General features: G+C 50.0%; 2 protein-coding genes across 2 annotated transcripts in view; one reads left to right on the forward strand and one right to left on the reverse strand.

Moving 5' to 3' along the window:
* Window positions 1-428: 428 nt before the first annotated feature.
* On the reverse strand, window positions 429-7,688 carry LOC144168712 (10 kDa heat shock protein, mitochondrial-like). Its single transcript, XM_077697657.1, has 4 exons — window positions 7,532-7,688; window positions 7,195-7,356; window positions 3,893-3,982; window positions 429-612 (listed from the first exon to the last, which is right to left on the reverse strand). The coding sequence occupies exons 1-4, from the start codon at window positions 7,532-7,534 to the stop codon at window positions 562-564; spliced, it is 306 nt and encodes a 101-aa protein (XP_077553783.1). The 5' UTR covers window positions 7,535-7,688; the 3' UTR covers window positions 429-561.
* A 336-nt stretch (window positions 7,689-8,024) lies between these two features.
* LOC144168711 (heat shock protein 60A-like) overlaps window positions 8,025-13,216 on the forward strand; it is a 32,251-nt gene continuing 27,059 nt past the window's right edge. Inside the window, exon 1 of the mRNA XM_077697656.1 lies at window positions 8,025-8,180. The gene's annotated coding sequence lies outside the window, so the exon portion shown is untranslated. The remainder of the gene's footprint in view (window positions 8,181-13,216) is intronic.

The following is a 13,216-nucleotide window of genomic DNA, read 5'->3' on the forward strand; positions in this document are numbered from 1 at the left end:
ACCAATTTTTATAAACCTCCTTGAAGCAGACAACCGGCGGCATAGACACTAGCGCCAGTGACCCTCTGTGTATGCTAGTATGAAACTATGGGGCAGAATGCGTTCAAGAAAAAAATGTGTCCCACATTGCCAATTTGAGCTGTTTCAACCATTGCTCACATGTTTAGTGAGCACCACGTTCACGCGCTAGTGAAGGCGAAGTTGCCAGCTCAGCGTGTTCATGCTGGGCCGCGACTTCTCGCCCGGAACCTCCGACCTTGACGAGATCCCCGCACTGCACTCCATCGCTTCGCGAGAGTGCTTCATGCCATGATCGGCAGCCCAAACTGGAACGCCAATGGTGCGCGTCTCTTCTCCCTCATCCATTGCACATGGCCCCACACCAACCGAGTGCTGGGTGGGCCCAGTGCACAGTTGTGACTGCGGAGAACAGTAGAAGCTCTTTATTTGTGTACAAAAGGGAACGAAAGAAAGAGGCTGGTGCAGCACAGCAGCAGCATGACGGAGGCCCTATGAGAGAGATGATGACACACTATGGAAGAGGAGCGGCCAGGAAGTTGCTCAGTCGGCCCACTTGCCCAAGACATCACTGTCCCTGAAGATGTAGAACTCCTGCACACAGAGACAGCCCAGCAGGGAAAGGGCTGAGCTGAGCACGACGACAAAAACAGCGCAGCACTGCAACCACGGCAGCCGACACTTGCAGCTACCACTGAGTTAGACCATCCAGAGCAGAGAAATAATATAGATACTGCAAATTTAGGGAAAATGCCCTTTTTTTGTTTCTAGAGTCTGTATCAAGCCTGTTCAACATTTAAGCATGAACTAAGGGAAAAGAAACACTATAACCAATACTTTATTGTGCCTATTTTGAGGTTCCTGCATATGTGGGCTTTTTAGCAACTGAAAATGCCGTTTTTGGGTTATATATTTCTTTTCAGGGTTTTTCGCATGCACGTTCCCCCATAAAAAATTGCTGAAGCTTCCACTCACACGGAAGGCTTGAATGGAAAAGCTGCTGTAGGTAACAAAGTTGAGCTTCATTATCGTTGTGGTGTTGTGGTTGATGTCGGCAGCATAGCATTTCAATAACCTTAAGTTGAGCAAGGCCAGAGTGAGCTTGTCGTTTTTGTAGCGTAAGCTACACTGGCCGAGGATGAGCAGTTTCGCGTGGGCCATGAAGGGCCGTTCTGCGCAAGCGCGAGGAGCATTGGATTGGTTTGGATCGGATCGGCTTGTGTTGGATTGAAATCCAATCCAATTGGAGTACTCGTGTGTAGAGAATTGAGTCTGCACATTCGCCGGTCTGCGCATTCCAGAGGAGTGACGTCATAGCCGCAGCGGATGCACTGGCGCCGGCGCGTGCCTAGCTGTGCGCCTCTGTTGCACCATAGCCAAGTCTGACGTTGTGCCGAGCCGCTTGATAGCCGTTTCACGTGGCTCCTGGAGAGCCGTGCTGCGGGAGGAGCCATGCGTGAGGAGCAGTGACTAGACTGGACTGGGTTGGTTTGGAAATCGTTTTTTAGCAACAGTAAGCATGATAATCAGCTAATCCTAGACAGCCAGGAAAGCTAAGAATAACCAGCTGAACCTTAGCTCACGCTACGTATATTCTGGCATAGCCGAGCTAAGCCACTGCTACTTTTTGTTGACGTTTTCGTACACCACTCTGCTAGTGCGACTTATCGTCTCTAGTGGACGCTTTGCACGCCAAGCCCCTTGAAGCGCGGCCTCTTCCTCGGCCATGCACATGTATTCGCAGCCAGCCCACGCAGAGTCAATGATCACCTACAGCAGCTTCGACATTCAAGTTGTGGCTCTTCTAAGGTACACAGTGCGTGCATGTGGCACAAGATCGAATGAATGAGGGAGTGTACACTATGACATGTCTTTCTCGTTCCAACAAGTGTGGCCATAATATGGCAAACGCTGGAGTTGTTTTGTGGCCAATGTAGGCCAATCTCCCTAAATGCGAGATTGGCCACCTGTTCTCGCTTCAGAAACCTGCAACTCGGTTTGTCTCGTGCTGTTTGCAAGGAGGTGACGCTGTAACCCATGCTTGAGCTGCTGCAACTTCGTGTTGAGCTACGCCGAGAAACTAAACTAGGCCACCAGAGGCCCGAATGCATCGACACCGCAGCCAACATCGCCGCCAGCTGTCCACGTGAACTTTTGGTTCTGTGCTATTCTGTCGCGATGTGTCCCGGTATCAATGGTGAGAACTTTCCCCCACATGCCCAGTCCACCGCTAATGCAATACAAAAGAAGTGAAGACGGGATTAAATACAACAAACCGCACATGTGCCGCTCAAGGGGAAAACCGTGTGAACATCCGACACGTGAAAGTTTCAAGGTGCAGCCGACCATGGGGACATAGCCACCAAGATGCAGCCAAGATGCAGCACGAATGGGAAGGAGGAGGAACGGGAGAGAGAGGTTAGAGTGGGCACCTCCGTGCCGGGCATCTTTCAAGGTCGTTCACAATCTAGCACCAAGGGTTAGTTGAAAATATTCTCACCTGCTGCCTAGTGTTTTTGATCGGCATGAAGAACACAGCTACTGAGTGGTGTTATTTCCAGCAGCTTTGCTGGGCATCCCATTCTGCACGACAGCAAGACTCAATTTTTTTTAGAATCTGGACTTCACTGCACTATTCGTGGTGTTATCCACCAGTGTTGTCGTCAAGGGGCAGTCACCCATTGTGGCTGCTCCACCAGAGGCTGTTGTTGCCCCCTGAGAACTTTCACCACCCACACTTCTCGGTTATGCGCAGCTTTTCAGCGGAAAAGACCACGCTACACTTGACGCAACTTGGCCCATTCGCGTGCTTATATCCCGTTCTCAGCGGAAAGCACTCAGCAGTGGGTAGCACTCTAAATCGGAGTGCGGAGCTCATTCTGAAGGTACGGGACAGGTCTGCCGCCACACCCGAAGGACCGAGCCATTCTGACAGAGCCATTCTGAATCTTACAGCTGTCTCAAACATACGCCATAACGTTCCTGGATAATCTGCGGTTGAAGAACTTCTTTCTTTCTTTTTCTTTCACTCTCTTTGAGAAAATACACTGCTGAAGTAAATACAAATTGGGTCTATATACGTGTAAACTAGGTTTTGGCGCCCATATGTGCCTAAATGACACTTTGCAGTGTTATAGGTGCCCCGACACCTTGACTTTTTTGCACCAAACATTGATATTGCAGTGGAATTAGATCATGAAGCGTTCCAAAGTACGCTTCCGCCAACTTCAGTGGACGTTCAGGGTTTTGTTCTTGCACAAATATTGACTTGAAGGATCATGCCGTAAAACAATATAACGGCTGGATTATCATGGCCTGTAAACTGTTATTGTAGTGCTGAATCACCCAATTTTCACGTAAATTTGTTAATATGGAGCCTCTTGTATGGTGCATTTTACAAAGAAAATAAAATTACTTCCCCATAGCAGAAGATTTGTCCACTGTTTCCGTTGTTTTTTCCTTCCTTCAATTTGTTCTTTCTTCCCTTCTTTCCCTCTCTTTGAGAAAATACACTGCTGAAGTAAATACGAATTGGGCCTATATACGCGTAAATTAGGTTTTGACGCCCATATGTGCCTAATTGACACTTTGCAGTGTTATAGGTGCCTGACACCTTGACTTTTTTTTGTACCTTAATTTCCGGTCTTCAATAAATAAAGTTGCCTCGGGAACGGTCGCTTTAAGGTGCGCTCAAGTTTTCACGCACCCTCCGTAAGCCATTTGGAGAGAACACTGGTGTGTGGGTGCATTTCTGTAACAGGCGTCATACCCAAGAGTACCACGAACAAGGCTGCCAATGGAGATGCTGATATTTTCCCCCCTGTGCATGCTTAAGCCACTGCGATGCAGCTTGCACGAGCACAAAGAGGCTTACCTTGTTCTCAATCTCGACCTTGGTGCCGCCGTATTCAGGCAGGAGGACCTTGTCGCCAGCCTTCACGGAGATCGGGATCGTCTGGCCAGACTGCAATAGCCAGGGCAGTAGCGAGTTGTAGAGAATATAAAACAAACACTTTTACGCAATAAAATGCACGCGTTCGATTTCTAAAATGAAGAGTTTGTTCTCCACAATGAAAGTTTAGTTGCTAGTCTGCACTTTCCCTTTCTTCTACAGTTGTTGAAAAATTTTCATAGCTGCACAGTGTTCCCACGCTCCACCTTCCAACCTTTGCAAGATTGGAGCAGGAGGCTTTGATCCTGCGCAAAACATAAAATAGGCCAATGGCAGTGAAGAGCCAACCAGTAAACTCCCGCTGCCAGAATTCGTTTGCATTATGAGAAATCTGCTTTAGGCATAAGTTTTTTGCATTGTGGATGTCGCATAAGAGCAAAATTTTTGTCCGTCTTAACCACAGGATTTGTCATAACCGAGTTTGTATTGACGAGGGTCTACTGCAATTATGTTTCAGTCGCATACCAACTTTTTAGGGCATGATGAAGTTGCCCAGAACAGCACCAAGATAATGGTCATAGTTATGACTACTTTGCAGTCCATTTTCTCTTTTCATCGAAAAAACTCAAAGGTGGTTTTCGGTATTGCACAACGAAACAAGCAGTGTAAATCATGCAGCCAGACTAGAAATTCGTCAGCCATTTGTAGCAAGATGCCCGCCCGTGCATAGGATAAAATTTTTTGACACCGGCTGCCATTGTGAGGAGGCGATTGTTGCTTGTGCTAGCCCCCCAGTGCTCCTAACCTGCTATTCTGTGGTCAAATCGCTCACGGATGAACTGCCTCAATTGCTTTCTTAGAAATTGGTCAAGGTTTGGTGGAAGAGCATGCCCCATTTTCTCGGATGCTGCGCAGGCTACCATTAGCCCGCTTCATGCCCTGGGGTTCAAGTAACAGCACCACATGTCTGAGGCCGGTACACAAGGGACAGGTGTCATCCCTGACAGGTGATTTCAACCACTCCTAACATTCTAAAGCTCTGTTATGTTCTACAGCCAGAGTGCTGTGCAGCTAAAACAAGCATAGTGCGCCCAGTACCAACAGCAGTGTGAATCGGTATTTCTATGTTTACGTGCGTTTTCGTAACTTTCGTTGTTTACCGCACCGTTCTTACTGCTGAAAAATGAATATGCATTACACTTAAGCGCAAATAGGTCGTTCAGAAAGCCTATAAGCCGTGCCTAATTTGTGTTTGCTTTTCTCGTCCTCAGCCAATCGCACAGGTGGGCTCATATGACATCATAGGTTCTGTTGCGGGAAATGAGCTGGTGGGTCGCATGGCCATTCCGTTTTTTCCTAGTTATGTAGCTTATTTAAGCGAAGTGTGCGTTAACAGTGGTGTCAGTATGATTCTATCGAGGCAATCTCTCGAATGAACCGAACTTCTGTTAAGAGGGCCTGGACGGCAAGTCGCAGCCTGGGTATCCTGGAATAAAGATGCCCTCAACCGGGCAAGTGCCCTGCTATCAGTCCTCCTCTCCTCATGGCTCCTTTAACGTGCGCCGCAATCTCGTACACATGGGCGTTTTTGCTTCTCGCCTCCACCAGAAAAGTGGCTGCCACGGCCGGGAATCGAACCCGCGACCTCGTGCTTAGCAGCAGAACGCGCGAGCCATTGAGCGACCGTGGCGGGTTATCGGTGCATAAGGCAGTTACACAAAGGTGAGTGATAGTGGCATGGGGTTCGTACTGACAGGCTGCACCTGCAACAGCAACCAGATGGCGCAGCAGTTAGTTTTGGCCACTGCTCTCGCGGTCCGTAAAGTTAAGCTCATGGCTGTACTATTGCGACACATTGAAATGCGAACAATGGAGTGCGTACATGCCGCGCATCCCGGTGACGGGCCACGCATGCGCAGTACGAACAAGTTACGAGAGTTTGTGTCCAACCTTGGTATGGAAAGACCATCGTTCGGCGTGCCAGCATTTTGGGTCGTCTTGCCACCGCATTCGGCACCCGCTCATGCGATCATCTAATTTCAGACCTGCGCTAAGTGAAAACAGCGCACACAGCTACAATAGTCCCTCGTTAACTCAAAGTCGTAAAACGCACCGAAAATTTCGAGAGAAGCGAAATGCCGGAAATTTGTGGCCAAGTCACTGAAACAGGAGCTAATGTTGGTAACGTAAGCGCCACTCTACAGGGAAGCTTTCGCAATAAAGGCAACAAAGTTGGCAGGACAAACAAATTTTATTACTGCGCAAGAGAGAACTGTGTGGAGCTCGCCAGTTGTGCGTTCGCACCTGGTCCCAGAAAAGCTTTCTCAAGCTGCATCGCATCAATTGTTGGTCGCCACCACTACATTCTACCTTGTTGCGAAGCAGGCACAGCATCTTTGTTGTTTCTGTCGTTGTCGGCACTTCTCCAGGGTCCTCTTTGTCCTCATGCTCAGCTGCATCATCCACAGCACTCTCAACGATGTAGGCATCAGACAGCATTCCGGTTACGGGAACATCGACCTCGTACAGCATAAACTTGCCGTTCACGACCGTGTACGGCGCTTAGTGGGAGCGAAGTGTTAGCACGGAGACCTTATCAGCTGTCTGTCGCGCAGTCTTTGCCTTGTGTCCTCTCTGTCGACATTTCAAGCAGTGCGCAGTCCCACGAAAAAACAGTTTCGAGATAAAGGTGGGGGGTGGGGGGGGGCAAATACATGGCTCCTGAGAGGTAATTGCACGGGAAAAAAGTTTCGAGTTGACCAATATATCGAGACATCAGTTTGAGTCAACTGCATATTCCTGTTTTCTTTTTTCTATTTGGTACCGAGCACTCAACAGCGGATGGGAAGACAATGGCCTTTCCACACCAAGGTTGGTCACGAACTCTCGTAACTTAATTTGCTCCTGCTGCCCATACGCGGCCCGTCGCCAGGACGCGCGGCATGTACTGAAAGCCACGCACTCCGTTGTTCGTATTTCAATGTATCACGATAGTACATGCCGGCTTTCGGACCTTGGCGCTAACGCGAGCAGAACAACACAAAACATTACTCTCAAATGCGATAGGGAGAGTGGCGCCCGGTGGCCGCTGGACGGTAACTATTCATACATATTTTCCGGCTCTGGGTGGGGACCGCCGGAGAGGTGGAGTTCATTTTCGCTCGTAGAAAAAAAACGTGAGAACTGATCATTCGTTTTCCAAAAGTGAAATCAATGACGGAGTGTACCCGCGCTGAGCCGCGCGAAACACCCAAACACGCGCTCCGCCGGCCAGTCGCACTCACGTCTGTGCGTCCTCCGGGTCCGACGGCGACGACGGTAGCGCTGTGAACCTTGGCCTGTGCCTTCTCGGGAATCATGATGCCGCCCTTGGTCTTGGCCTCCGGCACGAACCGTTCAACCAGGATGCGGTCCAGCAGCGGGATCAGACGCTTGCCCACGCCAGCCTGCGACCAGAGAGTGGGGCTTGAAGCGGGGGGCCTCGCACGCCACGACCATTTCCAGAACGGCCGCACGTGCGCACGCGATGCTACTGCCCGGAAGCGCCAGTAGAAAGCACACAGCGTCAAGAACGCACTGATCGTGTCGAACGTGGCTCTCTGTGTGCGCGAAGCTACTTACCATGACTGGACTTTAACGGTGTGCGCTAACTTGAGGGCGAAACGCGAAGTTTCTAGAAACCGTAAACCTAACGGCTGCGAACCGGCGTATGCTGGTTGAAGGGCGACTGCGGCGAGCACATGGGTTTCTTATCCAACACGGCGCATGCGCACAACAGCAGACAACCCATTAGCCCCGCTAAAAAGAGCAAAAAATTTGAATATAAAATATCAGTCGCGATAATTTATTTTCAAATTAGTTTTAAGATTAACTAAAACACATTAATTAAGCAGTGCTGAAACATTATTTTGTCTCTGGTAGTTTCTAGAACGTTTAGGCCCCAGAAGAGGATAACTAACAACATTAAGCTTATAGCGAAAAATACTGCATCAAGCTGACATTTACTTGACACATACTAAAAGTTTATTATTTTTAAATTAAAACATACAGGTAGATTAAAAATATATACAATTTAATTCAGTGTTTTGGGAAGGGAAGCAGCCTATGCTGTTTCGGGGCCGCAGATAACAACTTTCGTTTTTTTTTTTCCACCTTTGCCAATCGCACTCGCCAGTTGCCGAAAGCTCCAGAAGCAGGCGACGAGCAGCGTGGTTCGCGGCGAGTCGGGAGACCAAAGTTTGTCCATTTTTCACGTCGTTCTGCTAAAAAAGTGAGTAGAGCAAACCAAGAATGCCTCGTAGTTCGTCCGCTCTGTGATGTCCGGGGGCTAGCATCGCCCGCACTTTGTTTTAGCTTTGCGTAGTACGAGATCTAGCCCTAAACCCACGTGTAGCAGGCGACGTAGTGCCGGCGTGCCGGTGCTCAGTGAGGTTTCCGGGTGGTCACTTGGCGGTTAGTAGGAGTGGTGCGCGGGGAGAGCAAACGCGCGTTGCTGGCGTGCGACACTGAGCTATTGCACGAGGAACGCCGCGCTGCGAGTGTCTCGTGCTCGCGTGAGGCCATCGCGCTCGCGGACCGCACGATGCAGCTCGAGCGCGGTGGTAGCCAGGGGTGAAGGGAACTACAACAGGCGGTCCGCAGTTTTCAGGATCGGTGAGAATTTTAATATATCGGAATCATGACCTGATAGCCCAAGGGAAATACTATTAACGTTTTTGTATGCTTAGGCGGTGGCTTGTGGATCGTGGGGCAAATAAAAGAGGGCTTTTCCCGTCGTCCTTCCTTAGTCGTCGCGTGTATGAGTTTTTGCAGTATGACCCCGCTTGCGTAAAATTGTGTTTTAGTGAAGCAAATGGAGGTTCCGATGGCTGCATTTTCACCAGCGCTTTTTTTAAAGTTACAAATCCGTGGACTAGACTAACCTAAGGGCGGTTACAACAGGAGTCGAGCATTTTTTTTTTTTTTTCCGCTACGCACGCTTGTGCGATTTTGTGGAGTGCCGTCACGTGATGCGCTTTTTTCCACGGAGTGGTGAAGTCCTGGTTACACACGTTGTGGACCACTTCAAGGACGTAGTGTGGAAAGCAGTTCAGGCGAAAGAAACGCGTTGGGGGAAGGCCTCTTCCATGCGGCTACCTCACATTACCCTGAATAGGCAGCCGTAGTCCGAGGTAGAAGGGGAACGAGGGTTTGCTGCCCTCCCATGTCACAGGGTTTCCACTTGAGGGGCCATGCAGACAAAACGCAAGTTCGTTTCGTTCGAAAGATTGCCTGGTTAGAGTCATACTGACACCACTTTTAATACACACTTCGTACAAATAAGCTGACGGAGAATTGAAGCGCTAGGACACAGGGACAAGCGAGTGGGACACACAAGGCGCTTCCCTTGTGTGTCCCACTCGCTTGTCCCTGTGTCCTAGCGCTTCAATTCTCCGTTATGTTATATCAACAGGCCCAAATCAGCACCCTCGTGAACAAATAAGCTATATAATTCGGAAAAAAGGGAATGGCCATGCCACCCAATAGCTCATTTCCCGCAACAGAACCTATGATGTAGAACCTACATAGGTCGGCAAAAGCAAACGCAAATTGGGCAGGGCTTGTAAGCTAGACAGACATGCTGTTTGCGCTTAAATATAACGGATATTCATTTTACAACAGTAAGAATAGCGGGGTAAGCAATGAAAGCTATGAAAATAGATGTAAACTTTCCTGCTCTACACGGACTCCAAGGAAGCCGTGAGAGAATGCGGGAAAAATAACACGCGTAGTCCAGGAGGCCTTTGACAAGTCGGCCGCACAATTACAATTCGCTAGGTCCCTGGACATAATGGGATACCGGGCAACGAGGAGGCACACAAGGCAGCACGGGAGATGCTTTCCAACCCCAATAATTGCCAGAAACCCCCGTCACGACCGACAAAAGTCTTCCCCGCTCTCCAAGCGTCGACACCTCCATCTTTGGAGCTGCTGCCCGACGAGTTGGAAAAGGAAGGGTATGACTACGAAGAAGCTATTGCCAAAGTACGTGCTGAGCGACGTGCAGCGCTTCGGCTTCGTCTACCCGAAGAGGATGACCCTATTCCATCCGGCTATAACCGGTGGGCAACGGTCACAGTCCGACGCATTTGGACGAACACTGCCGTAACGCCGCACATCATGGCACGCTTTCGTCTACACCCCAGTGACGGCACCTGCAAACAGTGCAGATCGCCTGACAGCCAACAGGTCGCTGACCTTGACCATCTGCTCTGGAGCTGCCCTGCCTTGAAGGACCAGAGAAACCGCGCACATGCGCTCATTCCTCCTCCAGTCAGGCCACAAATGCTGTGGGAGTGGAGCCATCTTCCTTAGGGTCTACAGAACACAGGACGATGGTCCTCGACTCTCTTCTCATATATGTTCGAGACTGCACAGGACCACATTTAGTCGGGACACTCTTCCTCCAACTCCCTTCCCCCATCTCCCCCTCTGGCGATGACAAAGGTCAAGGCACGGAGTGTAATTAGGATTAACAAATGCATATTACAACAAAAACATGTAAACGTAGAAGTAGTGGTGCACACTGCTGTTGGTACTGGGTGCACTATGCTTGTTTTAGCTGCACAGCAGTCCGCCGCTTTAGAGTTGTCTTGCACAACACTGGCCGATTGGCATACGCGACATCTTACGTGGTATTGCTTGTTGAGCATAGCCCATGCTTCACAAAACAATTACTTTCTGCCGTAACAAAAACAATCCAGGTGCAAATATGGTCAAAAAGAAAGCAACAGCGGACAATGGTCCGCGGCTCCGTATGGTAGTGCCATCTGAGAGGACTGTCGGTGTGCAAGGCTGCAGAGCCTAAGGGTGCACTGGAAGTTCGTGTGAATGCCCGCCCTTGTAACTTCCTGGCAGACGTCATGAAAACGCACTATTTGGCGGGAAAATCAAAATTTTAACACAAATTGATAGATTTCTCGGTGAAGACGGCACCGTTTGGTGCAGGGCAAGCGGTGGGGGCACTCCAAACCACAAAATCTTTCGAATGAAACGAGCATATTTTGTCTGCATGGAAGCCTGTGTCCTCCTTTTGTGTTACTGTGGGATTCGTCCGTGTAAGGTGCCCGCTCATTGGTGTTTGCCAACAGCATGGGGGCGTGCAAAATGCATACAGGGGCCTGATGGGGCTTCATCGCTCCTGTCCTGCAAGGGTCCCTTCTCTGCTCCCGTTCAGTGGCCCCCCCTAGAGGGCGTGCCAGGTTCCTTGAAAACGGGGTCTTAGTGTTTTGTTTGCGCATATTTACGCTCAGAAGGTGCACCTGAACTGTGGGGCATGCCCTAGAATAGGGAACCGTTTGTGCCACCCAGAGGTCCCCAACATGAGCCAAACTCTTGGCACACGGGCATCGCTTCCGCCGGAAGAGCATAGTGCTGTCTGGGCAAGGCAAACCAATCTGACTGGTCTAATAAGTGCAAATTGTAGTGGCCTCCACCTGTGGCCTTTCCTTCGAGCATGTATGAAAATTGGCTCAGCCCTGCTGCTGACGCTTGTGCTACGTTTTGGGTCCTGGTGCTGGTGTGTAGCTTTTCGGCCCTATCCCTTGGTTTTACTGTGGCTGCAAAACTGGAAGTAAATTTCAAATTGCACCACTGAAAGTTTGCCACTCACAAGCACATGGGGCTGCTGTCTGAGGTGGCATTGAACGAATGCACCTGAGCAGTAATTTGTAGTCAAGACCGAATCGTTTAGCCCAACTCTCTGAGCTTCAATGGCAGATAGCAAAAATTTGCTCCAAAGTGAGGCTTCACTGTGCGAGTTTAGGCAGAATAGCTGAAACTTAAGGACACACCTCTGAGGGAATCTCTTCTTGCCACGCCTGACGATGGGGAACAACCCCACTGGTCCCATTCTGGCTCTCAGCTGTAACATGGTGGAGCGAGCCCATGTACAAAACCCATGCAGGATGTTCTACGCTTCCAGGTAGTGTTGCCTTGCTTATAGAAATAATGCTGGATTTTTTTCCTTGTTAGCAGCTTTTTCACCCCGACAAATTCTAAAAATCTGGAAATGAAGGAACCGTGGTATGACGCAGTGTCTCATTCACTTCAGTGTCAAGCACAGCTACTTGCTCTGAGGAGCTTGACGCAAAGCAGAGGGAGTTTTCTCAACAAGTGCATCAATCCCGCCATGCCTATGCATGGGGCATTTGCAACCAACACTGTGCACCTAATCTGGGGAGGGCGTACCTGGTTGTGTTTCACTTCCAATACTCCTCGCAGCAAAAGCACGCACCTGATAGCTTTTCAGCTTCGAGCAGACTGCAACATCACAAGTTGCGATAATTGCCATGCCAGTCGCAATGAGGGTGGCCGCTGTGTAACCAAAAGATGGCAGCAATAGTAGTTCACTGTTCACAAGGCTGGTGCTCCTTTAAAGCGTATGGTGCCAGTAACTTCAGTCAGCATCGAGCAGTGACAACCGATAATTAAATTCGGCTCGCAAGCAGCACACCAACCATGTGTGTTCTCAGCATTTCTTAGCCTCGCCTCTTTCTGCGTCGGACGGCGTCCACAGCTCCACATCTGCAGCAGGTGTGCCTCTCCTCCTTCCATCCTCTCTCTCAACAGCAGCTGGCGCGCGCATGCGTCGTAGTCAGCCCGTTCGCTCCGTCGCGGTCTCGGCGTAACAGGTGCGCGATAGCAGCGCGGTGGGGCGTGGAAGAGCGCGCGCTGCTTGCGCATGCGCGCTCTCCCCCCCCGTATTGCTCTCCCTCTACTGCGCGCGCTGCAAATATAAAGCGGCTAGCGGTCGCTTGTGCTTCAGTCACTGCGTTGCTCCTTCCTTCCTTGGTTGACGCTCGCTCCACCCTAACGCGACTTTACTCTCCTCTCTCTACCCCAAACCAACACTAACGCAACTACGACCCAACTACCCACCTAAACGCGACTTTACGCGGTGTTAACGGCCCCCAATGCTCTGCATTTACTCGTGTTCCCCTCGTAGGAAGGCGCGGGATTTTTTTTTTTTTTTTTTTTTTGAGTAAGTTCCTTTTTTAATTTTTTTCCTCCTCCATGTTTGCCCTCTCCTCTTGTTTTTTGGTGGGCCCCTGCCGAAATGAAATCCTGCGTGCGCCACTGGCCATTGTAAGGGGCTGTGCACTGCATTTTGTTGCCATGCTGCAGCGTAGCTTTCCTCCTCTCCCTTCACCAAGCAGCTGGCCACAAATTCCATACTTCAGTATGGCCCGCTCATGTTAAGCTGGTTTGCTGGCAGCACTTAGCAATGAGTGGCACCTCTGGCTTTTATGGCCACTGGCATAGTTG

Source organism: Haemaphysalis longicornis, unplaced genomic scaffold, assembly GCF_048455015.1.
Source record: "Haemaphysalis longicornis isolate Haplotype H1 unplaced genomic scaffold, Haemaphysalis longicornis Haplotype H1 scaffold_2, whole genome shotgun sequence".
NCBI lineage: Eukaryota > Metazoa > Arthropoda > Arachnida > Ixodida > Ixodidae > Haemaphysalis > Haemaphysalis longicornis.

Bases quoted from the DNA above. Each gene is read 5' to 3' on its own strand.
- LOC144168712 (XM_077697657.1), bottom strand. The intron at 3,983-7,194 runs GTGAGTGCGACT...TGGCTATTGCAG, and splicing joins GACCCGGAGGACGCACAGAC to TCTGGCCAGACGATCCCGAT. The intron at 613-3,892 runs GTAAGCCTCTTT...CTCTGTGTGCAG, and splicing joins AGGTCGAGATTGAGAACAAG to GAGTTCTACATCTTCAGGGA.